Source organism: Pteropus alecto, unplaced genomic scaffold (assembly GCF_000325575.1).
Source record: "Pteropus alecto unplaced genomic scaffold, ASM32557v1 scaffold101, whole genome shotgun sequence".
Taxonomy (NCBI): domain Eukaryota; kingdom Metazoa; phylum Chordata; class Mammalia; order Chiroptera; family Pteropodidae; genus Pteropus; species Pteropus alecto.
The window spans coordinates 1,757,395-1,781,800 of record NW_006432945.1 but is presented as its reverse complement, the minus strand read 5'-3'; the positions used below and the strand labels follow the sequence as shown (position 1 = coordinate 1,781,800).

General features: G+C 45.7%; 3 protein-coding genes across 4 annotated transcripts in view; 2 read left to right on the top strand and 1 right to left on the bottom strand.

The window, feature by feature from the left end:
- The first annotated feature begins 1,050 nt into the window (after window positions 1-1,050).
- IRF6 (interferon regulatory factor 6) lies at window positions 1,051-17,030 on the top strand. 2 transcript variants are annotated; one of them, XM_006907686.1, is made up of 7 exons: window positions 1,051-1,224; window positions 9,834-10,038; window positions 11,023-11,151; window positions 13,185-13,358; window positions 14,356-14,748; window positions 15,441-15,559; window positions 16,297-16,594. In XM_006907686.1, the coding sequence occupies exons 2-7, from the start codon at window positions 9,945-9,947 to the stop codon at window positions 16,519-16,521; spliced, it is 1,134 nt and encodes a 377-aa protein (XP_006907748.1). In that variant the 5' UTR covers window positions 1,051-1,224; window positions 9,834-9,944; the 3' UTR covers window positions 16,522-16,594. The 2 variants fall into 2 exon arrangements, with proteins under 2 accessions (XP_006907748.1, XP_024899712.1); XM_025043944.1 differs by lacking the exon at window positions 1,051-1,224 and adding an exon at window positions 5,667-5,843 and having other exon boundaries at window positions 16,297-17,030.
- Window positions 17,031-20,353: 3,323 nt separating this feature from the next.
- Window positions 20,354-22,549, top strand: CUNH1orf74 (chromosome unknown C1orf74 homolog). The gene is made up of 2 exons (XM_006907680.3): window positions 20,354-20,510; window positions 21,175-22,549. The coding sequence occupies exon 2, from the start codon at window positions 21,247-21,249 to the stop codon at window positions 22,051-22,053; it is 807 nt and encodes a 268-aa protein (XP_006907742.1). The 5' UTR covers window positions 20,354-20,510; window positions 21,175-21,246; the 3' UTR covers window positions 22,054-22,549.
- A 38-nt stretch (window positions 22,550-22,587) lies between these two features.
- TRAF3IP3 (TRAF3 interacting protein 3) overlaps window positions 22,588-24,406 on the bottom strand; it is a 22,056-nt gene continuing 20,237 nt past the window's right edge. Inside the window, exons 15-16 of the mRNA XM_006907681.3 lie at window positions 23,412-23,525; window positions 22,588-22,795 (exon numbers count right to left, since the gene is read on the bottom strand). Of these exons, the coding sequence (XP_006907743.1) occupies window positions 22,706-22,795; window positions 23,412-23,525 (204 nt within the window). The 3' untranslated portion in view covers window positions 22,588-22,705. The remainder of the gene's footprint in view (window positions 22,796-23,411; window positions 23,526-24,406) is intronic.

The following is a 24,406-nucleotide window of genomic DNA, read 5'->3' as shown; positions in this document are numbered from 1 at the left end:
AGGTTCACTGCAATGGAAAAGGTAAGAGAATTCTCATCAAGCACCTATTAGGGGACATACAGGCCGTGAATTTCAGGTAATAACAGGAAGTGTCATCGTATTCTGTGAGGCACTGTCTATATGGTACTTTTTATCTTTATGCACTGCCAAAAATTGCAAATATTTACATAGCACTTCCTAAGCGCTAAATGCTGTTCCGAGCACTTTATATGAAGAAACTTACTGAATCCCCTTTGACGCGGGGCTGTTATTTACCTCGTTCTACAGAAAAGAAACTTTCCCAAGTCTGTAGTAACTGACATTGGCGGTTATAGGACTTTAACCTCTGAATTTAGCAAATTAGTAGCCCTAGCAAACTAATACAAGTCTGTAGTAACTATTGGTTTGAATCCCAGTAGTTGACTTGAGATGAACAATTGGGGTTTGACTCTCTAGAGGCCATGCTTACAATTTTTTTTATCAGAGAGTGATTGGAAAAGGCAGGAACTATTATTCTCATTGAATAGATGAGGAAACTGAAACCAAAAAAGTAACTTAGCTAGGGTCACACATGTAAGAGGCAGAATAAAGGCAGAATTCTTGCCCTGGAAGCCACAGGGCTTTCCCTCAAAGGGACCAAGTTGTCCCTGAGTCCCTTCCCCATATCCTGCTCGACTTACACAGACCCACGGGCCAACTCAGAATCTCGAAACCCTTATCTGTGGTTAACTGTCTCCATACCGCAGGGTAATTATGGGACATGAAGGAGGGGAAGCACCCTTACGACTAGGACCTGACCTCCCAGTCGCTTCCTGTTCCTTAGACCACAGCCCCCCAGGCATAAGGTGTAAGCTTGAGTCTGGAAATTTTCTCAGCTGAGGTAAGATGAGAGGGAGTGCGGTGGGGCAGGGGCTGGGCGAGGCTGGGCCGTCCAGAAACGCAGAGTATCATATTTCTCGCAACCCGCCAATCCTGAACGCGGGAGGGCGTGGCCACACCTGGGAGGCGTGGCCAGACGGCGGTCGGGGGTGCGGCGTCCTGGGCTAGGTGCTGACGTGAACTGGGCGCACCTGGGCGGAGCAGGTAAGGGCCGGTGCGGGACGGGGAGCGGAGCCCGCAGTCCTTACCTGCGCAGAGCCAGGTGTTGCTCGCCGAACCCGTCGACGAGCACGGTGACGACGGGTGATCTTAACTGGGGACATGGTTCGGAGCGACGTCGGCTTCTGGTAGCCAGATTGAGGAAAGGTGGGGACGCCAACTTCTGGAGACTAATTTGAGGGAGGGGGGACACGCCCGCTGGTGGAGAAGGGTCCTCTTCAGAGTTTGTGAGGTTAGGAATACTTGCTTCGGGACATCTGTTCGTTTGGGGATTCCCTCTGGGTCTAGGTGCCTGTCGCCCTGCCGGGGGTAGCTTTTGGGCGGTCCTAGTCCTGGAGCACTGGACCCCTCCCGACCCCACACTGTTGACTCGCTTTCCTCCCGGACCAACCCGAGTGTGCCGCTGTGGCCCCTACCCACTCACCGTCGGGTGGAGCCAAGGCCCCTCCAACCCTCCTGTCTTACCAGCTCGCTGGGCTGCCAGCCCCGCTGTCCCCAAGAGGGGAATCCCCAGGCCCGCAGGCCCTTGGTCCTGGTGGGTGTTTGGGGAAATTGGGACTGGGGGAGGCCAAGAGCTTTAGCCAATTTTTATCTCCTTGAATTTGCTTAGCACAGTCAGGCTCCTCCGCCCTGGGAGACACCTGTGGATTTCCAAGTAGCCAAGCTAGGTGCTAGGGAGGGTGGCGTAGGGCGTGGTTGCTCGGGGGTGAGGCCCTCTTCGCCTGTAGGGGCTGGAGGGCGGGTGTGGAGAAATGTGGAAAGATTCCCAGGCCTGACTGGAAAGGAGGCCTGGGGTGCCACACTTTACAGGGAGCCTGCTTGGTTGGTGAAGGGGTCATCCCTGCCCGAACCCTGCTCTTGGAAGATGTCAAAAGGGGAAGCCAGAGAAGGGAGAGGGAGAAGGCACTTGCGTTTGGTTGGTGAGCTAACGCAGGAGAGTAGTTTACGATTAGATGTATGTATAATGTATGCATGACAGCAGCACCCAAAAACCTGCACCTCCCTCTCACCAGCCCAATTTCAATCCAGCAGGGAGGAAGGGTGTGGGGATTATGGCTAGAGACTGGGGATTTACCCCTCAGCAGAGCTAACCTAAATGGAAGAAAGACTAAGGAACCTGGTTGGCATTTCAGTTCCCTCTAGGAGGAAGAGAAAACACAGGACCACCACTGAGGCCTGTCTGCAAGAAATAGCAGGTGTGTTTTACTTTGAGGAAAACCATTGACAGTCAAATCTCAACTTTGGGGTTGTGGTGCCCCTGGACACTTGTCTGGGCAGGGGCTAAAAAGGTGGCACTGCGGTGTTTATTATAAAGGACCTGCTTTCTGGAATGGGGATGTGAGTGAGAACGGTTAGTGCCTTGGGGAGGTTGAAAGTGTGCCTGCCCAATGCCCAGTGTGAAGGGAGTGCATGGGTTAGCATCTTTGTTTTTTGGCTGTTTAAATACCTGCTGAAGACACAGGCCTTGAATTTCGCCGTGATGGCACCTAGAGATACCAAGGACTGAGTTCAGCTGGCTAAGGTTGTTTGTTCTGTGGACATTGGGATTTGGGTGGCAAGATTTTTGAAAGAGAACTCTGATTTAGGTGTGTTTAAGGGTAGATGTCATGCAGTGTTCTCCTGAACAGCTTCATTAGCCCTCCATGCTTCTGGGATCTTTGTTGATGTTTTTGGGTTACTCTCCTAGTGTGTGGCATAAGGGAGGGACTTGGATGACAGGCTACAGTGGCAGGATTTGGTACAGCACACTCAGACTCAGGAGTGTTGGATCCAGGCACCAGCTAAAGCACTTAACTTTTCTGTGCCTCAGTTAATCCAGCTATAAAATGGGGATGAGAATAATACCACTTTCAGATCATGATGAGGAACTCAGACACGTTAAGTGAAAATGCATGTGAAAACTGTAAGGCCTGTGTAGATATAAAGAATCGTTGTTACCATGGTCTCACCAGCTGAAGGCTGTCATCTTTTATACCTCCCAGTGGCCAAGAAATGTCTTAGCTTCCTGTGGTTAAAAAAATACTACTTGTAGGTTTTTTTTTTTTAATTATAAATTGAAACATGTTGTTGCAGGAAAATGTGAATCATATATAAAAGTATATAGGCGAGTATAAAATTCACTCATAATCCTATCAACAAGTAACCATTAAGAATATCTTGTTGCAGTGGCGCATTCTTTCTTTCCCTTTTTAAAATTCTGTGTGTACACAAGTGCATGTTATGTTACAAAAAGGAGATACTACTATACAGTCAATATTGAATGCTGCCTTTCCCCCCAACTTCATACTGTAAACGTTTCTCCAAATCTAATAAAAATTCTTCAGACGCCCTATTGTTAATGGCTGCTTAATAGTGCAGCCCGTGAATGTGTAATTAGCCATTCTCCTCTGTTATTTGGTTGCTTCCAATTTTTCGCTCTCTGCTTGTTTTTAGAGTCTTAGTTACTGGGTGGCAGATGGGGGAGATCTTGGCCGACTTTCAGAAGGTGAAGGTTAGCAGTGATGGAGGTGGGGCACAGAAGAGGGCAGGGGTGGAGTTGCTCGTGAGTACTGCCATCTTAGGAGAACACCGAGAACCCAGGGGCCAGATCTTAATCGTCCATCTCTATGGGTGGCTGCTTCTCCTTCCCCATCACTATGGGCAGTTCCCTGTGTTGGCCTGGTTGCCTTAATTTTTTCTTAATGGGCTGTGGATCAACTAGATAAGCACTTTTCTTCAAAGTCCATGCTCTGTCAGGAGGTGGATTTCACAGGTCTGACAGGCCCAGGCACAGGACTCAGCCACATTGCAATCGAAATTCTCACAGGCCCCTTGCTAAGTTGACTGGTTTACTGCCCATTTTTCTGTTCTCTTCCTCCTTTCATTGCCCCATCCCCCTTCCAGTAGGTTAGGACTGAGAAGGAGATGGTAGAACTTGCCCTTGGGAGAATATGTGTTCCCTCCTTATAAGGTAATGTTCTCCATGGTTTGATGGCTTGTCTTGCTGCCCTACAAAACAACATAAACGAAGGCCAGGACTATGGGGGACGGGGGGCACTCGCACACCTGCATGCTAACCTCACCTGCCCACTGTAAGCTGTACTCCCAGGGGGAAGGTTTCAATTGCAGGACTTGGTAACTGGGTCAGAAGGCTCAGGTGAGAGCAGGTCCTGCCTCGCTCTTAAAGTGCCAGAGGCGGAGTTGGGTTTGGGTTTTCCCCCTTGGTTGGAAGTCTGGCTGCGGAAAGAAGTGGTGTTAGGAGACACCCCCTCAACTAAGTTCCCCTGACTCACCTGGTTTGGTTTCTAAACAGTGATCCAGGTGGGGATCTTGGGGTTTGAAGATGACTTATTTATTTATCTGTCTTCTTTCATTGTCAGGACTTTGTGAGGCTTGAGTAGTTCCAGTGTGGATTTTTTTCGGAAAGAGTCTGATGAAAACATTGGGCTTTCGTGTTTAGTAACTAGCTAGCATAGTGCTTGATGCACAGTAAGTAGCTGATGACCAAAAAGATTTGTTAAGTGAAAACAGAGTAAAATAAGAACAAAAAATCTAAGCGGAACATCCCAGGCAAACAATTCTCCGGTGACTGGTTTTTCCTTCAGGCATCCAAACTGGACAGGCCTTTGTTTCCTGCTGTGAGTGCAGGCTGCTGCCTTATGTTATCTGCTATCTGTTATTCCTGGATATTTTTATGAGAATCAGTTGCAGGCTTTACCCAAGCTGGCTCCTACAACCAATCTGTTCATTCAGCCTCTGTGGGGAAACAGACCCAGGTAAGGAGGCTGTGCTAGCAGCACAGGGCTTGACTTGTGACTGTCTTCAGTGCTGTATGGTTAGGAACGATGGTATTCGATATTCTGGGGCTTCTTAGTTTTACTAGACTCAGTTACGGAGCAGGAATCTCAGCCTTTGTCTCCAGTGTTCCCAAGTCTTCTTTCCCACATTGGATTGTCCTGTGGATAATCAGCTCAGACTTCTTTTTCTTGGTACAGAATCTTGGAGTGGCCCAGAGAAAGGAAAGCTGACTTGAGGCCCAAATCTCGAGATCCTCGTGTGTGCACACTGCCAGCTCATTTATGTAAGTGAGGACTTTGGAACCTGGACCTACTTTTCCCTCACCAGGATGGTGTCATTTCTTACTAAAATATTCCCATTTACCTTGTCTGAAAAGAGAGCGTGCTTCAGGTTCCTGCCCATATCCTTGCCATTTCCATAACTTTTTTCTTCCCTCTCCTGAGATGAGATTGAAAAGAGCAATTTGCCTTCTCTTCCAAAGCCCTTGGTTCTTCAGGAAGGATTGTTCCAGCAGGGATGACATCATCTTTTTATTTTACTGCTTCAGGATTTAAATAGAAGAAATATGATCTACTTACACGATAATTCTGATTTGGCTAGAGCATGAAGTATAAATGGATTTGGAATAAGAATCAAAAGAAGCTTTTAACCTCTTTTCTTCCCCACCTGGCACAGTTTATTCCCATATTTAGTTTCTTTGCTGTGATCTAATGAAACTGTAGCTCTGTCATACGGGAACAGTGGCTGGGAAAAGTTCCCAGAGACTGGCCTAATTCTGCTCTCCCCATTTTTCCCCTCTTCCCCCTACCCAGATCATGGCCCTCCACCCCCGCAGAGTTCGGCTGAAGCCCTGGCTGGTGGCCCAGGTGGATAGCGGCCTGTACCCTGGGCTCATCTGGCTACACAGGGACTCCAAACGCTTCCAGATTCCCTGGAAACATGCCACCCGGCATAGCCCCCAGCAAGAGGAGGAAAACACCATTTTCAAGGTAAAGGACTCCTACCACCTGACTTGAAATGTTTTCCAGTTCTCTCAGACCGTTTTTGCTTTTTTGTTCTGTTTTCTGTTTTGGTATGAGGCATACACTAGATCCAAAATGCTGATGCAACAGAGAATGTTTACGATGGAGGTGCCCAAATGTAGCGGGCGTAGTAATTTCTCTTGTTGGGGTACATCTATAATGGTCAAGGTCGTTTATTTTTTTCCCGCTAGTGGAAGGTACGCAACTCATACCCCAAAGGGTCCCGGGTGCAGTTCGCTAAACTTCAGTGAGTTGTTCTAAAAGCTTCTAAGTGTCAGCAGTTGACTCTTCCTCTTCATTCGCTTGAGGCTCTTGCTATGAAGGGAGGTGCTTGGGCCTGAGAATGGCTCTCTTGACCAGGGCTGAGCTATCGAGAGGCAGCAGGCTCCTGACGTATTCTGTAGGAGGGCTGTAAAGGACCCTCCACGAGTTTTTCTTTTAATGTTAAAATATTTTGCCCCATTCATAACCTCCGTTTAAAAATTAAAGGTGATTTAATGACAAGTTTTTATTCTACGAACACATTTTCTTAAATAAAAAACAGCTTAGGGAATATAGTTGGTAATATTGTAATAACTAGGTATGGCTTCAGATGGATAATAGACTTATGGGGACGATCACTTCATAAGTTATACAAATGTCTAATCACTATGTTGTACATCTGAAACTAATACATTGTATTTCACCTGTTGGAAATTGGAAAAAATTGGAAAAAATTTAAAAAATAAAACTACAGTTAAACAAAAAAATAGCTCCAATATGAGTAATTTTAGTTAACTGAAAACAAAAATTTTTAAAAATTTATTTATTTTAATTAGTTTTATACAGTACATTGGTTAGATATCTACATAGTTCATAAAATGATCCCTCCCCCCAATTGCTCCCTCCCTCCCGTGGCCCTCCTCCTAGCCAGCATATTAATGCTAACTGCATTCCCTATGCCGTGCTCCCCCTCCCTGTGACCACCTATCGACTACTAATTTGTACTTCTTTAACCCTTCACCCCATTCTCTCAGTGCCCCAAAGCCCCTCCCCTCTGCCCATCACCAGAAAACAAAATTTAATCACATGGCATTTTGCAAAATTTAAGTGCAACCAAAGCTCGACTTAAGACAGAAGTTGGTGGGAAGCTGGTTGTGGGAAGGGGTGTGATGTGGCTGGTAACTCTGGAGTCCGTGCCCCAGCTTCAGACTAGCTTCCCTGTGCTGGTCAGTCTTCCATCTCACGAGTAGCTTTTGTTCCTGCACTCATGAGACATGGAGAAGTGAGTTTACTCCTCTCTTCCCTAAGCTCGAAGTCAGAAGTGAAATCCAGTCCCTACTGTGGGCCTCTCAAGATTGATGCTCCAGGTTCTTGCTGAGATTGGATCAGGAAAGGTGGGCTCACATCTCAAAGGAGAGCCATCCTGAAGATGTTTCCCGCCCAGCTCAGCTACGTCAGATGTAGAGACGAGAGTACTTAGAAAGTGAATGAGTGCTTTTAATTTAAAAATTAAATAATATAAAAGTGAGAGGAAAACATCCGGGAAGAGGCACCAATTACTTGAGCTGGCATGGAGGAGGGCATGGGCCTGCCCTGGTCCCTGGCCCAGCTGGCCTTCCGTTGTGGCCTTGGTCTGAAACTGGGTTTGCTGTTGCAGTATCTGGTGGTGGCTGGCCATGGAGGAAGAGGCTGGTTTCCAAAACCCCACTCAGGAGAATGATTTGCGTGCTTAGCGCTTGAAGAGAAGGTGGCTGTGGGAAGCTGCTTTGTCTTTGTCTGGTTTATTTCTGTATACCTGTTTGCAGAATGGTCAGGGGGAGCCTTAGAAATCAGATCCCACGCTCACTCTGCCAGACCTTTGGCGGGGTATGAGGGATAGGGGGTGGGAGGTGGGGGCCCTAGCATTAAGTGGGTGTCTGGTCCATACCCTATATTCATTATCTCATTTAATTCTTAACTCTATAAGAAAGTTATCACTCTCAGGTTGTAGCTGCAGAAGCTGAGTCTCAGCAGGGCTAAGTAACTTGCCCAAATCACACAGCCAATAAGTGTTGGGCCAGGATTTGAACCCAGGCCCCTCTGCTCCTCCATTCTCATACTACCCATTCTGAATTGGGAATTGGAAGACCTGACTTTAAATCTTATTACCATCAATGGCACGTGTGGTCTTGAGCAAGTCATATAATCTCTTTGGGCTTTGGTTTCCCCGTCAGTGGAACGGAGGTGAACCCAGTCTTGCTTGCCTCACAGGAATGTTGTGAAAATTGAAAGAATATATGGGAAGGGACTCATAAATTACCGTAAAAATGCAGAGATTATTTCTATTTTAGGAAGAGAAATAGGGACCTGCACGGTAACCAGAATCTCAAAAGCATGACTCAGACTTGGTTTTGAGCAAGTGATATTTATCAGTCACAATAACGGCCATGTGGCGGGTGCTACCTTCTGCTGTACCAGCCTTGGGTTCTCCGTGTCATCTGAGTGGGCCCTGGGAAACAGCTCTGTTGTGACAAGGAAGACTGGGGCTATGGTTCTGGGTTAGCCTGGTCGCTCCCCACGAAGGGGCAGGGGTTTGGGGAGCCACAGAAATTTGCGAACCTGAGCCAAAATCAGCACAGCCCAAGCCAGTTGGGTGGGGCCAGGGTAGAAGTGGGCACAGAGGAGCAAATAAATGGAAGAGATGTAGTGAGGCCCAGGAGGAGGAAATGCAACTGGAGACTTGCTTCTCAGACACTAGGGACCAGTGAAGTTGAAATCCCCTGTAGGGGGCTGGATGGAATGGTGCCTGCTAAGCCACCTGGGGCAGCACAACTTTGTCAAACCGCCTCAGTCCGCACTTCACAAGTTGAGGAACCCCCAGGTGTATGAAGATGGTAAGAAGCGAGTCTGAGTTGGAGGAGAGGGATTTAGGTTAGCTGTTGGCAGAAACTTCCTGATTGTGAGGCTCTGCAGGGAGTTACTGAGGGTCAATCAGAGCTCTAAGGATGGGGCAGAAAAAAATTTATTTCAGCTTGAGGAAGAAGTCTTCAGGCAGGAGCAGTGGTGTGGAGTTGGGACTGAACGAGTGATATGCCCTGTCGACTTGAACAAGTTGGTGTATGCTTCCTGCTCTTGAGGACCCTGCTAAAGATACCTCCTTTTCTGCATCAAAACATGTATCACACTGCTAGAGCAGGCATAGAGATCTGAGAATATGTCAGCAGTGGGCAGAAACCTAAATGCCTGTTAGACCTGGAAGGAGGAACCAGAGAAGAGAAGCCGAAGTGGTTTTAGCCCATGCCACCAGCCACTGGTGTTTCTAGAAAAATGTGTTCCAGTGAAGTGGGAGCATGAGGAAATAGGGAGAGGCAGGGAATATGGGTCTATTCCGAACAGAGGCCCTCAGCTTTAAGCAGAGGCAAGCTGAACCCCCAGGTGTGCTTCCTGCCAGCCTACTGTAATTCCTAAAGGCACTTGATTTCTAGTTATTTATATACATCAGATTGAGGACTGAAGGGGGAGGGGACAGTAAGGCCAAATTCTTCATAGTGTATACCATTTCCCTTTGCATTATTATTAGATAAGTAATTCATGTCAAAAACAAATTAGCCAAAAAAAAAAAAAAAAAAAAAAAAATTAGTGGAAATCCTGTTATTCAAAGTTACCGTTAGCATTTTGTTGTATATTTTTTCCAAACTCTTCTTTATTTTCAACCCTTCATTATAGCCACTGTGGTTAACAGGTGGTGCGGGCACTAACACTTGAGATAAGGCTCCTCCTTTCAAAAGACTGCGTTTGCATATGGCTTAATTTCTCTCAGGCCCTCCCTGCCTGGTCCTGAGGGTGGTGTTTCTTGCTGCAGTCCCTGTAAATTGGGGTTGGGATGGGGGGGCAGTCAGGCAGGGGTGCATGTGTGTCTGTATGAGAGAGGGGGAGCACACTTTGTAGTGTTTCTGGGTGACAGCTGTTCATTCACTGCAGTTTCCTATTCTTCAGGCCTGGGCGGTGGAGACAGGAAAGTACCAGGAAGGGGTGGATGACCCTGACCCGGCCAAATGGAAGGCCCAGCTCCGCTGTGCTCTCAACAAGAGCAGGGAATTCAACCTGATGTATGATGGCACCAAGGAGGTGCCCATGAACCCAGTGAAGATATATCAAGTGTGTGACATCCCGCAGCCCCAGGGCTCAATCATTAATCCAGGTGAGGCCTCAGCTGCTGGGGAGAAGGTGGGCAGAATGCCAGGTTCTGGGCTGGATTCTGAAAGAAATAGTCAACTTGAAAAGACTGGCAAAGCGAGAAAGCCTTTCCCTAGGAAGGACCCAGAGAAAAGAAGATGTAAACTCAGCTGAATTTTGCTCCCTTAGAGGAATAGTTACTAGCCTGATTGCTTAAAGCATTAGAAAGTAGAGGGAATACAGATTTCTACTGTAAAAACAACTACTTTTGGGACTCAACACTGAGAGGAGAGGGCAGGTAGTTTAGAAGAAGGAGGAATTATAACTTTGAAGGTTTGCATTCTAAACCTCACTCGTATCACTTCACTACTTGTGAGACATTGAATCAAGGCATTTGATCCGGCGAGCCTCAGTTTCTTCAGTTGTAAAATGTGGGCGCTTGTCTTTCCTGCCTACTTCAAAGGCTATTGTAAGAATCAATTGATATGACATGTAAAAGCTATTAAATTCTCTTTATAAATGTTGCAGTGAGTGATCATTTAATCGTAGGACACTTTTGATATGAGAATACCACTGGATTCTCCTCTTTACCCAGTGCTTAACAAGAGCTGACTAAGAGCCAGGTGATTTAGACTTGTCTTCCAGCAAATCTAGCGAGGCCTTCCTAGGAGGGAAGGGTCTGTCCTTGCATTAAGCTTACAAAGGAGAGAAGTTAGCATCCTTGAGTCTCTAAAAGGGATGCTAATGTGTAATAAGAGGGTTAAAGTTGGAATTAAGGGATTTCTGGAGAAGGGAGGGATAGAGCACTTACATAAGGACTCTACAGGAAGAATTGGAACCAGGGATTAATACAGCCTCCCACTCTTTTTGGTTAGGTCACTGAGGGTACACACTGGACCTGAGGGCCCCTTGTGCCAGCAGTCCCTGGCTTGCGCAGTGCACCAGCTGCAGGGATAACAGTGCAACCTGAGGGGCTCACTTGTGGGCTTGTGTGTCTGTATCTTGGTAGGATCCACTGGATCTGCTCCTTGGGATGAGAAGGATAATGATGTGGATGAAGACGATGAGGAAGATGAGCTTGATCAGTCACAGCATCACGTTCCCATCCAGGACACCTTCCCCTTCCTGAACATCAATGGTGAGTGGGGTGATGGGTGGTACAGAGGGATGAGGATGACGTAAGGGGCTTTGACCCTGCAGCTGCTGACCTCTCAGCCACCATGACACTGGGAGCAATCACTGTGCCCTGTGCCTAGACTGCTGGTCTGTTAGCAAGCAGGGGTCATAGGCAAGGGAACTCTGCTGGCCCAGTTACCCTAGGGGGTGGGTTCTGGGCATAGAGAACATCTTTTGAATCTTATGTGATAATTCGGAGAAGTTAAAAATTTTAATTCATTTTTAATCCCACATCCAAATACATCAGTTTTTATTAATTTTGCTGATTTCCTTCAGACCAAGTGCAGATGTCATTTTCATGAATTGTAGCCACTCTTTTGCTATTTTCATCACTATAAATTTTGTTAATTCCTTAACAGGGGTTACTCTGCTCAGGCCATATGATGGGAACTTGTGGTTTCTACAACTCGATACTAGGCTCTGGTAGAATTTATCTGCAAGAGACTTTTCTCTTTGTGGAGTTTTTGAGTTCAGCTTCCCAGGAAAAATGAGTTGAGAGGTTAGAAGGTCACCGTGTGACAGAGCAGGGACCCAGTCTCCTATAGCATGTTCTGAGGATGCTCGAACACAAGGCGAATCGCTCTTCTGTAGCATCTTCCCTTGAACTGTCCATTGAAATGCTCCTAGCTAAGTGACATGCATTCAGTTGAGCACCTTTTCACTGCCTTTCTAGTCCTATCTGGCTTCTATAGGTCAAATGAAATACTTGTGCCACCTAGAAATTTAGCGTATCAAGATGATTCCTTTAGGATTTTGGCATATCCTCCTCCAGGTGATGCCCCTACCTTTGAGAATCAGGAAATGACTCTTATAAGTTGTCCCCATGCCCTCCTTTACTTACCCTGCCATTTACATCTTTGTAATCAAGTGATGAGTAAAAACTACCATAGAACTTTCAGGTCAATATTGCCACGTGCTATATTCCCGGTTAGTGAAATTTTAAGAATTGGACACCTGGAAATGTGGGATCCTTTTCCCGAAGCCCTTGGCTGACTCCTTCTGCTGCTCCCTCCCTTTAAAAGGATGCAGCCTATTTTAAGGATCTCGATTTCATAGTTCTGTTCATATTTTATTAAAGCTAATGTTGTGTGGCCTTATGTATAGGCTGCCTTGGATCCTTTTTGGAAAGATGTGGGAAATTAAAAAAAAAAAAAAAAGTGAAATGGGTACATAGATTTAACCAAACTTGTACACAAAGGGTCAAAGAAACATTAACCTCTGTGATTTCAGAGCTGATGGGGCAGAGGAAGAAGAATTGTTGAAGAGTAGATGCCTAAGAGGTGAGGCTAGGAGGAGAAATCGATAGACTTCGGAGTGAGCCAACTTTGACAACAGCAGGGAAATAGAATGGGTTTTTCCTTCTCTTTTTTAAAAAAGCTTTAACTTAATACTTTCAAGTAAATAATACTCTTACACAGTTTAAAATTCATAATGGTACGAAAGGTCATCAGTTGAAGGTTTTCCTTTCATCCTCTGAACCTTCCAGCTCCTTCCCTGGAGGAGACTGGTCTTCCCAGGTTCTTGAGTATCCTTCCAGATGTGTTATGCATATAAAAGTATCTGTCTGTTTTTAATGGAATTTCCACAAATTAACACTTACTCAAAGCTAATCAACTAATTCAGTTGAGTTCATTTTATGGAAGACAGCCGGGTTCTATTTAATTGCTAGGGTCAGATTCTGCAACAGGGAACCTCCTATTCATGCCCATACTAATTTAACCTCAGAAAAAACTCACTTGTGTATCCGTTAATCTCCAGCAAATGCAGGTTTTCAGAGATATGAGTTTATGGGAGAATGAATATGATTGGGAAGCAGAAACAGGGGACCCTTGTTTATTATTGTGTGAGTTGTGAGTATCAGTGATGGGGTGCCACCTGGAGTCATGATCCAGTGTTTGACTCTTGTCTGTTGACTTCGTTAGGTTTTAGAGCCTCAGACCAGGACATGCACGTGTGTGGTGCCGCTGTCTGCTCACCCACATCCTTTTGTTCTAGGTTCCCCCATGGCACCAGCCAGCGTGGGCAATTGCAGTGTAGGCAACTGCAGTGTGGGCAACTGCAGTCCTGAAGCGGTGTGGCCCAAAACGGAACCGCTGGAGATGGAAGTACCCCAGGCACCTATACAGCCCTTCTTTAGCTCTCCAGAGCTGTGGATCAGCTCTCTTCCGAGTAAGTGAGCCCTGATCTTTCCGATGGGTCTTCAGTTCCTATTATAGTCCCTGCCTCGCCTTCTGTCTCCGTTTCTTTGCCTCGTACAGAACAGCTACCTTTCCCACAGGCATCCTTTGAGTCTGGCTCCTGGCCAGCTGATGATGAGTCACCAGGGAAGAAGTACAAAACATCAGCCCGTACCTAATTGTCCATGGGGGTGCTCTTATCGATTATAGCTCCAGGTTACTCACCACTTCGGTGGGTGGGAGGCCTGGATTTGTCAGTTTGGCTAGTGGATTTGGGGACGAGGCCAGTTGTGGGATAGGGAGGTTAATGGCCATGGATTTGGTCGTGGAGATTCTTGGGTTTTGAGGGGCACAAATCTGGGCACAAATTTACCTCAGTGAAGAATCAGTGTCATTGCCCCATCCCCCTTTCACACTATACATGGTGGTGGATGTGAGTGCTAGAATTTTGTTCAGGAGGCTGATAGCTTTGATATGACGGTAGGTTTCAATGCTGAGTGAAAATTTACTTTGCTGTGAACCGTGTTCTCTTATGATACAGTGTTGGAACAGATCCACAGTGTGTGCTCACGTGTGTAATTTTCAGAAAGATGGCTTGGTATTTCCTCTTGTTCCTCTTGTTTCTTTAAACATTGAGCCAAAATTGAGACATGACCATATAGATTATTTTTTAGTTCTTTCCAATGCTTATTGATGTGAAGATTCAGTCAATATCAAATGGGGAGACCTGGACCCAGAACTTAGCTTGGAGAAATTCTAGACTTTAGGGTGTGGTGATTGAACAATGATAGTATAGATGGACCTTGAACTGTTTGCTTCAAGGCAGCCTTTTCAGTGACTATTCCAGGGATATGTTGATGTCACCCTCTACTGCATGAAGGATACTACGGTGGTGGCCTTCCTCAGTGCTGGTTGAACTTGCGTGAGTCTTAGGGATGAACGGGCAGAACAGCAGAGCAGGACTCTCACTGTCTTCTCTCACTTTGCAGTGACTGACCTGGACATCAAGTTTCAGTACCGTGGGAAGGAGTATGGGCAGACTATGACCGTGAGCAACCCCCAGGGCTGCCGGCTCTTCTATGGGGACCTAGGTCCCATGCCTGACCAGGAGGAGCTCTTTGGTCCTGTCAGCCTGGAACAGGTCAAGTTTCCAGGTCCAGAGCACATCACCAATGAAAAGCAGAAGCTGTTCACTAGCAAGCTGCTAGACGTCATGGACAGAGGACTGATCCTGGAGGTCAGCGGTCACGCCATTTATGCCATCAGGCTGTGCCAGTGCAAGGTGTACTGGTCTGGACCATGCGCCCCATCGCTTGTTGCCCCCAACCTGATTGAGAGACAAAAGAAGGTCAAACTATTTTGTCTGGAAACATTCCTTAGCGGTGAGTCTTTTTTTAGGGTGATGGGGGATGTGCTCGCTGGAAGCATGCCTTCCTCTTGCCCTCTCCCTGTTCCTGGCTCTGCAAAGATGTTAGCCAAAAAAATTTCTTCTGGAGGAAGTCAAGGTAGAAGAGAACCTTGGTTCTGAAAAATGAAAGTAACCTGACCAACAAAGAAGGGCGGTCCATTCCAGTGCTATGTACTTGGAAGCTATTTCGAGGTTGGTTTTGGCTCCTTCAGTGGTAGGAGAGGGAAACAGCCTCGCTATGACTCCCCAAATGCTACCAGCTTCTCCTTAACTTTGGAACGTGACCCTGTTCATATAATCAGCAGAACATACACTCTTTTCTTTTGGGAAATATCTGAGTGTTGAATTCAAGCAGATAAATATAAGGAGAGCATTGAGTTGTGAATTTAACAATATGGTTTGAAACCCAAGTCAGTGATGTCTTCTGAAATGATGAAAATGTTCTGTATTTGTGTTGTCCAGTATGGTAACCACTAGCCACATGTGGCTATTGAGCATGTAAATGTGACTGATGTGACTAAGGCAATATTTAATTTTAATTAACTTAAATTTAATAGCAACATGTTGTGGCTAGTGGCTACTACCTGGGGCAGCATAAAAGATGATATTTACTGAGTGGTTGTGGAATGACCCAGTACACCAAACTTGTTCTTCCACCTTCTGCAGATCTCATTGCCCACCAGAAAGGGCAGATAGAGAAGCAGCCGCCATTTGAGATCTACTTATGCTTTGGGGAAGAATGGCCAGATGGGAAACCGCTGGAAAGGAAACTCATTTTGGTTCAGGTGAGGATATAAGGATGTGTCAACAACTTGTTGCCTTTTTTTTTTTTTTTTGGTCTTTATTGAAATATAATTGACAATTAGTTGCTTGCTCATTGCCTTTTTATCAATGCTTTAGCCCCTAGGTCTGGAGTAGAGCCCAGAGCGAGGGTCTTTCAGCCTGTGTGGGTTTTAATCCCATGCAGTAGCAGACTCAAACTTTGTACATTGTATGGTAGGACCAAGCTAGGGAATACAGGGTCTTCAAAGTAGGTGACCGATTTAGTGGAGACCTTACCTTTCCTTCTCTTACTGACGTTATAGTCTTGCTGAAACCTAACAGCATAGGACCCTTCCAGCTCTTTTTTACAAAAACCTTTTGAATTACTTTTAAGAACATAACCTTATTCTAGAAAGTGGCAGAAAGACCACTTGGATTTGGCCCCTGGATTTGTACAAGACAGGCACTAGATTAAATTTGGGTAAAAGTCTTGCTAAATAAGCAGTTATTTAGGCATGTGATGTGCTACATCTAGGTCTTTTACCTTCGTTTGAACCAGCTTCTAGAGCGAACTTTGATAGGATGGTTCAGAGAGATGAAGGTGTGTCCTGTATCTAGACATTAGAGTGTGTGTTGGGGGTGGGGAGATGGGGAGCCTTCCCCAGGGCCTCACTCGTCCTACCTTCAATATTGGGTCCCTCCTGCTATTTAAAGATACCTTTTCCTCAGTGGATACCTGTGTGCTCTGTGTCCTGAACAGGTCATTCCAGTGGTGGCTCGGATGATCTATGAGATGTTTTCTGGCGATTTCACACGATCCTTTGACAGTGGCAGTGTCCGCCTGCAGATCTCAACTCCAGACATCAAAGATAACATTGTTGCTCAGCTGAAGCAGCTGTACCGCATCCTCCAAACCCAGGAAAGCTGGCAGCCCATGCAGCCCACCCCCAACATGCAACTGCCCCCTGCCCTGCCAGCTCAGTAGTCATGAATGCCATCTTCTCTCTCTCTCTTTTTTTTTTACAGTTTGTACATATGGATATTTTTTATTATTCAGATTTAACCAGCTTTTTAAACCTCTTTTCTTTCTAATAATGTTAGTAGTCGCTGACTTTCCAAATATGTTTAGCTCTTAAAGTTGATTTAATTTATGGAAAAATCACCCTTCGTGCTTTCCCTTTCTTTTTAAAACCTCCCAATGTAGTATCATGTAGTAGATGGAAATTTGGCCTGGGAGCTTGGACACCAGGGTTCTAGCTACAGCTTTGCTTCCAGTGGTGTGACCTTGAACCAAGTCATTTAACCTCTGGGCTTCAGATTCATTACTGTAAGGTGAAGGAGTTGGAATGATGCCTGAAATAATACCAGCTTTAAAACTCTGCTTCGGTGACTTCATTCTACTTGTACAAGGCGAAACTGCTTGGAACAGAACCCTTCTGCATTGTTCTTGTCCTATATTTTTTTCTTGCTTTCATTAAAGTTCCCTCAAACACTGATTTGTCCAGGATCGATCTCCGTTTGACCTGTTTTGCTAGTAGAGTAAGGTAGCTCCCTGATGGGGGAAGTGAGAGGGAGGGGAGCCAGCTGGTTGCTTAGGAACCAAGCTTGATATCTAAATAGAAATAGGTGCCAAAGTCTGAAAGTCACCCGGTCTGTGGAGTAAAAGCTCATAATTTGAGCTGCTAAAGGGACGCTGTTGACATAGAAGACCTGGGGATCCTGTGGAAGAATTAGTTGTCTGGTGTTTACCTTGCTATCACTCAGATTGTGTGTGAGAGGTACGTGAGATGTATGACCGGGTGGCAGCCTTCAGAGAGGACAGAGCTCCTTTTTCTTTTTTTCCTTCTGTGAGGAAGATTGAAGTGTGAACTGCGCATCTTGGAAAACTCTGATTGTAAAAGGGACAGATTCTCTTTGGAGAATTTTACAGCCTTCCTATCATTTGGGTCACTTGCATTTAGGAAAAAGGGGGTGTTGAGTGTGCTAAGGCCAGGACGAAGAAGAGCTGGGCAGTGCTTTTCTGGAAAAGGCTCACCTAGCACAAACCTGCTTGTCTGCCTTCCTAGTGGAGGTAGCTAGGTGTGAACAATTAAGGTGTAGAACTTTGCAGCTATAACTGCCACAAACTGGTCTTATCTATTAACTTTTGCTTTGTCCCTGACCCTTTTGCCTCCCTGCCACCCTTTTTTAAAAGACAAAAATCGTACATGATTTAAACCTCAGGGCCTAAGTGGAAATCAAGATGCTAATCTGGTTGCAGCCTCAATCCTCTTGAATACTGATGCCTGTTTGTGCCAGGCCATATGAAATAAGCCCATGACTAGTCGGCTACCCTTAAACCAACCTCCCCCTACTTGCTACTAAAGTTGAGCTAGCTGAAAAGTTTGGCTAGCTTTATTTCAAAAACTATTACCTCATCTCAGTCGCAGGTAGCAGTAGGACTTATTCAGAATGCTTAAGCCATGGTTTTAGGGTCTCTAAGGAACCTAATGGGATCTACTGTTACTAAAGTATGACCAAGAGAAATCTGAGTAAAGATGAGGTACTCAGCTGTGAGCGTAAGTTGGGCTTCTAGAGACCAGGAAACATGCAAGGCACAGAAACTTTGTATTTTTTGGCTGTTTCGTTGAATGGGTTAAGTGAGAGAGTTCACAGTGTTCACTGTTGTCTCTATAACTCCAAATTGTAAAGAACCCACTGTAGTTAAATTGAGAGGGCAACTCTTAGATCTGGGCTGGTTCTTTCCCCCATTCTGAGATGTTAACAGCCAGGCTGTCCATCTGGGGGCCCAGATAATGTGAGCTGGCAACAGGTGTGGAAAATAGTGTTCTGAAGTGTCAAGAACATCAACCTTGTAGTATGTGACTGTAAATGAAAAGGTCACGAACATGTCAGGAGAATGGATGAGTGGTTTTACATTGTCTCTAACTAGATAGCCAAGTTTTTTCCATGTGAGTTTTTTTTTTTTTTTAAATCCTTTTCAGAGTGCTGGGAGTGTGCGCATGCAGCGCTCTCTGCTCACCTCCCTGAGTGCTTCTCTGGTTCTTCCTTTCTTGGGGACTCGGTCTGCTATCTCCTTTGGTGGCTATACCACTCACTCCCATGGTGTCTTCTACTTTATTGCCCTTACCTTGCTTGCTGGAGAGTTTGATAGTGTCACCAGCTCTTCTTTTTATTCACCGTCCAATCCACCACCGAAGTTAGCTAAATGTTAAAAAGAACCCACCATAGGTAAGTTGGGAGGGCAAGTGTTGGATCTGGGTTGGTCCTTTTCCACTATGATTAGGTCTCTATTTATATGTTCCCATAATCAGTTCCCTTGGAATTACTCAGCGTCTGTGCCCTGCTTGTCTACAAACTTGCCGAAGGTAGGGACTGTTTATCTTGGACTTTGTTGTCAGCCCGTAGCACAGTGCCTGGTACATAGTATGTTCTCAAATATTTGTTAGAGGATGTGAGGGCAATCTGGCTGTGACATCTGTGACCCTATTGATCGCCAGAGTTGATTTGGCTGATCTGGCTGGCTAGGAGGATGTCCCCTTCTTCCCTCACCGCTCCATGTGCATCCCTCCCGAAACTGCGTGCTTTGTCGAAGCGGATGACCTTCCCCTATATAGGAGAGGACCGCTCTTTGTTAAGGGTATACGAGTAGTTGTGCTCTCCTGCTAGAACCTCCAAACAAGCACTCAAATATTTGTTAGAATAAATGAATGAACTAAAAAAGTCTTTCGTTTCAGGGATTTATAGCTAATCACCGTGGTAAAATAAATAAGGGAAAGGTAAAAATTCTAAAATTAGTTTCTAGTCTCTGCTGACTTTCTGAGCTAAGAACCAAGCCGGTCCTTTCAGGGTGAGCCCATCTTTACTCCACGGTTGTCTCTCTTTGCTATTTGAAGACACCACTAAGGTAGAGCCAGGAGTGAAACTTCTGGTCTAGAGGTATAGATGCCTACAGTTCCCTTAGCCTCTGTCCCGCCCATGGGTCAATAAATTTGGGCCATATTCTCAGATGTGGGTTTTCACAAGAAATTCTTTCCCTTCGTGGTATGGGTCATATCACTGGTTGTTAAAGAGGTGTTAATTTTTCAGTGAAATAACACTTTTTCTTAATGTCCTGATTGTAAAGCCTCTGTATCTCCTCATTTTGCACGTGAAGTCAGCAAACTTAATTCCTAGAACTTGAGCTCAATGAAGGCAGGGTGTTTGTGTGCCGAGATACCTCACGTGCCTAGGAGCGTGCCTAGCACAATATTGTTCACAGTGAATACTCCTGCCTTTCGCACTCTGCTTAGACATGACAAACCTGGGCCAGAACAGCACTTGTCCACCCACTTCTCTGAATTCGGCTTCTTAATATAGAATTTAGGTGGCTCAGAAATGGAAAAAAACCGCAAAACTTTGTAGCACAACTCACAGTTGAGGATAGTCTGCAAAACGTGTTGCTTGTTTTAAGATAAATTTCGTTTGGAGGGGAAACCGCATTTCTCCATACACAAATATTTTTGTGCCATGTGCCCTTCTAGTTTGCGGGTCAAGTGGATGACAAGACAACACAGAGGCGAGGAACTCCGCGAAGCACGGTCGAAGCAGGTTACCACTTCGCCAGGCCCCGCCTCCTCTGGTTTACTTCCGCCCCACCCCGTTTCTACGCAGACGGGTCGGGCCAGCTAATGACTGGCCGGAAAGGGCGGGGCTGCTGGCGCCCACGCTTCCGGCGCTCCGCCAGGCGGCCTCGTCCGTGGTTTTAACGCGAGGAGCGCGAGCGGGCTTGATGACGTCATGGAAAGCGGTGGGGGTGGGGGGAGTGCGTTGGGCATGCGCAATACACTGACTTCGCGGACCTGGAGCCGAGCTGTCGGGATTTCTAGTGCGGCGGCGCCGGGCAAGTCCTCGCCGCCTTCCCGGCAGCGCGCAGTAAACTGGGAAAAAGGAGTTTCTGAGCCTGCGAACCTGAAGCGAAAGTGGAAAAAGAACGTATGTGTATGAGAGACTTCTGCCTGGTTTAACAAATCACGATAATATGCTCAGGAAAGGGTGTGGGGATTGGAGTGAGCTGTCTCCTTGGGGCCCACGGATGTCGGCCAGAAGGAGATGGCAGGGCCAGCAGAAGTTAAAATACAACCCTCTTGCAATTAGAACACATTCAGTTTCTGTGTCTCAGGGAGAGGGTTGTTAGTTTGCATTCTAGTGTTTTTAATCAGATTTCTAGTCTTACAACTATTCCGGCAGGAAGGGGAGGAAAAGTTGGCAGTGGAAAGAATATATGTGGAACCTAGAACTCTGTCTCAGGAGGGCAGTTTTAGGTGAAATGCTCTGAATTTTGCAAAAGACTGCCCTGCCTCTTTGTCCCAAACTCCTTAAGGTTTAAATCTGAGCAAGTTACAAAAGATAAAATTTAGACTAGAAGCCAGAGAGAACATATATCTAGTCCTAAAGCCAGAAAGACATGAATTTGGGACTAAGACTAAGTCAACCATAGAAATCAGGTAGCAGTGGTGACTCCATCTTGTCTGGACTGGTTTAGCATTCTGAAATGACCTTTGGAAAATGCTATAAGACTTAGTGGAAGGCTATTGGCAGGTCTCCTGGTCTGTCACTACCTGATGTTAATAATCCTCTGCTCCTGCTTTGTTTTTAGGCCCTTCAAGTGTCGAACTCAGAGATGTGGCCCAGGGGAGGGAACTGTGGCTAGTTAAGAAGGCCATGCTGGATGTTTCCAGATTCCATGTCAACACCGAGTCTTCAGCTGCTGGTGGCAGCTGCTCAGCAGACCCTGGGCATGGGGAAGAGACGGGGCCCACCCCGAGCTATCTGCCTTCACCTAGCGGGAGAGGTGCTGGCTGTGGCCCGGGGACTGAAGCCAGCACTGCTGTATGATTACAACTGTGCAGGGACATCAGAGCTCCAGAACTATCTGGAAGAGCTGCAGGGCCTCGGCTTCCTAACCCAGGGACTTCACATACTTGAGGTTGGAGAAAACAGCTTGATTGTCAGTCCTGAGCGTGTATGTGAGCACCTGGAGCAGGTGCTGCTTGGTACCGTAGCCTTTGTGGATGTTTCCAGTTCCCAGCCTCACCCTTCTGTCTGTTCCCTGGACCAGCTTCAGGACTTGAAGTCCCTCGTAGCTGAGATCATCACGCATTTGCAGGGGTTGCAGAGGAACCCATCCCTGGTAGTATCCTGCAGCAGGCTCTGTTCTTCAGGCTGGAATCTCTGTACTGTGTTTGGGATCCTACTGGGCTACCCTGTGCCCTATACGTTTCACCTGAACCAGGGAGATGACAACTGCTTGGCCTTGACCCCACTACGGGTGTTCACTGCCCGGACCTCGTGGCTACTTAGTCAACCCTCAGTCTTGCTTTATTCCTTTAGTGTCCCAGAGAGCTTGTTCCCAGCTCTGAGGGACATTCTAGACACTTGGGAGGAGAACCTTAGAAATCGATGTAGGACTCAGAGTGATTTTAATGACCTCACTATCTCCTCTGCGATAGTCACTCTGCCGGTTGTGGCCCTCTGACTAACTCCCATGTAGAAGGTATTCAGTCCATAATTAGTTCTAGGACAGGGATGGCAAACAGGATTCATCTCAAGTGCCAGTTCCAAGCATCTTGAGAACACAAGGGAAAATTCTGTAATCAGTTGGCCACATCTGCGATAGGCTTGGAACAGTTGGTGGTGGTGGCATCGATAGTACATATTTGCCATTTCTATGCTAGGTAGGTGTTTGTTCCTTCTTCACTGGATAGAAGATAGAAGGAAAGTGATTGTGGAGAAGAAGGATCATGAAAGACAGGTAGTATATCCTTGTACACTATGTATGGTATGGAAGCGTTGTAAATATACCTACCATACCCACCCTGTGTCTGTGAGAAAGCAGAAGGGCTGGACTTTACTGCATGTTTATGTATTTCCAACTGAATTGAACTAAGGAGAATAGACCAGGATGCTCAAGTGTCTTATATTTGTGGTGTGATATGTCATTAAAGAATAAACGGAGAGTTCCAAGGAAGAGAGACTGTCAGATGCAGTTTATTTTATAGTAGGTTAAAAAATAAGGTCAGAAGTCACAGTTGAGATGGGAAAACCCCACTTTAAAGTACCCAAACCTTCTGAGTTTTTTATTCATTTCTTGCTTCTGAATTTCATCCAAGGCAGCTGTCACAAGTTACTCAGATCAGGCTGTCCTTGTTTGCCAGGAACACTGCCAGTGCTATAGCAATCATCACCATTAGCATCGATAGCCATCGGCCACACTGCCTCTGAGAAGGGAGGAGGAGAGAAGAGAAGGAGCCCGTGGGTTGGTTGGATAAGATACAGGCAAAAAAATCTTCCTTGTTCTATTCTAGCCCAGTGGAAAACTTTGGGTTGGTAGAGGAGAAAAAGCTGCTTACGTCATCCTCTCACATTGTCACCTCCCTTGGGATAAAACCGCTTTACTGGTGGTCACTGGTCCATTTACTGGTAAAAGGAATGATAGTTAGCAGGGGCCAGATACTTAAGTACCAGTATGACCAATCAAGGGTGGTAAATAACTCTAAAATAAGATTATTCTCTTTATATTCCTTAAAAAAATTATTTTTTACTTTCATTCTCATTCCATCCTTGCCACTATGCTCAATAGGCTAAAAGATTACCATTTCATACTTTAGCTAGTAGTAAGTCTTTCAGGCTTAAGAGTTCCATGAAAATTAATCTTGGATGCATAAGCCAGCTTTTTTCCATGGTTGCTATACTGTCAGTGTTGTATAAACCAAGCTGAATGGGACAGGCTGGCCAGACGTTGTCACGGGCTGGTAAATTTTAGCCGTGAGATTATCTAAAGGAGATACCATCCCTCCATTATCCAGGGCTGTATTAGAGGATAGACCCTCTTACTCTGGGAGGCAGCTGCTGGCTCTGGTTCAGCTCTTCTCGACACTTCTGCAGCTTACGCAGGCAGGAGAGGTACTCGTCACTGAGGTTCTCTAACTCTGAATGTAGTTCTTTGCACTGAGGGGGAGAATACCACCAAGGTCATCACCAGTTCTTTCTGGGGCAGATCCCAGGTAAGGGAGAGGGTCCTGTGTAAGTTACCCCTTCATTCATTTGGAATTTTTACCACTCTCCTTCCTTCCCCAGCCTTTCTCAGATTTCAGTGTGCTGTTTGACTATCTCACCTAGTTTGTCTGGAATGTGTTCATTTACATGATTGATTATAATGCATATTATATATTATACATGTAAATGTTTTCATGTGATAGTGTGCAAGTACTTTGTAAATGGGGACACCAAAAAAATGAAGTTTTTATAGCACAACAGACCTGGAAATGATCTTATTTCAGGTCTCTTTGCTAGGAGCCATGGATGTGTATGTGAGAACGTAGACAAGAATTCCTGAGTTTTGTTACTTAAAAGACTATGAAGTTTTAAGATACTCAGTGTAGGACAGAGTTTGAGGAGTTAACATGTTTATTAAATGTGTTTGAGTTTAGGTTGACTTTTCAAAGGTTAACTATTAAATAAAACTGTGACTTAGGATTCGTATAAATAAAGAAGGGAAAAGATTGACAAGTTAACCCGAAAGCAAAGACTTTTTTTTTTACAGGCAGATGAATACCTGGAAGTTTTAAGATACTCAGTGTAGGACAGAGTTTGAGGAGTTAACATGTTTATTAAATGTGTTTGAGTTTAGGTTGACTTTTCAAAGGTTAACTATTAAATAAAACTGTGACTTAGGATTCGTATAAATAAAGAAGGGAAAAGATTGACAAGTTAACCCGAAAGCAAAGACTTTTTTTTTTACAGGCAGATGAATACCTGCAGGCATCCAGTCACAATGTAGACGTTGAAATCCCTGTTGTCCGCCTGCCTCCCAGCAGCTCCCTCCCACT

Coding starts and splice junctions, on each gene's coding strand:
- CUNH1orf74 (XM_006907680.3), top strand. CDS start 21,247: ATGTTTCCAGATTCCATGTCAACACCGAGTCTTCAGCTGCTGGTGGCA.
- IRF6 (XM_025043944.1), top strand. CDS start 5,670: ATGGCCCTCCACCCCCGCAGAGTTCGGCTGAAGCCCTGGCTGGTGGCC. Junction 5,844..9,833: donor AGGAAAACACCATTTTCAAG/GTAAAGGACTCC, acceptor CCTATTCTTCAG/GCCTGGGCGGTGGAGACAGG. Junction 15,560..16,296: donor GGAAACTCATTTTGGTTCAG/GTGAGGATATAA, acceptor TGTCCTGAACAG/GTCATTCCAGTGGTGGCTCG.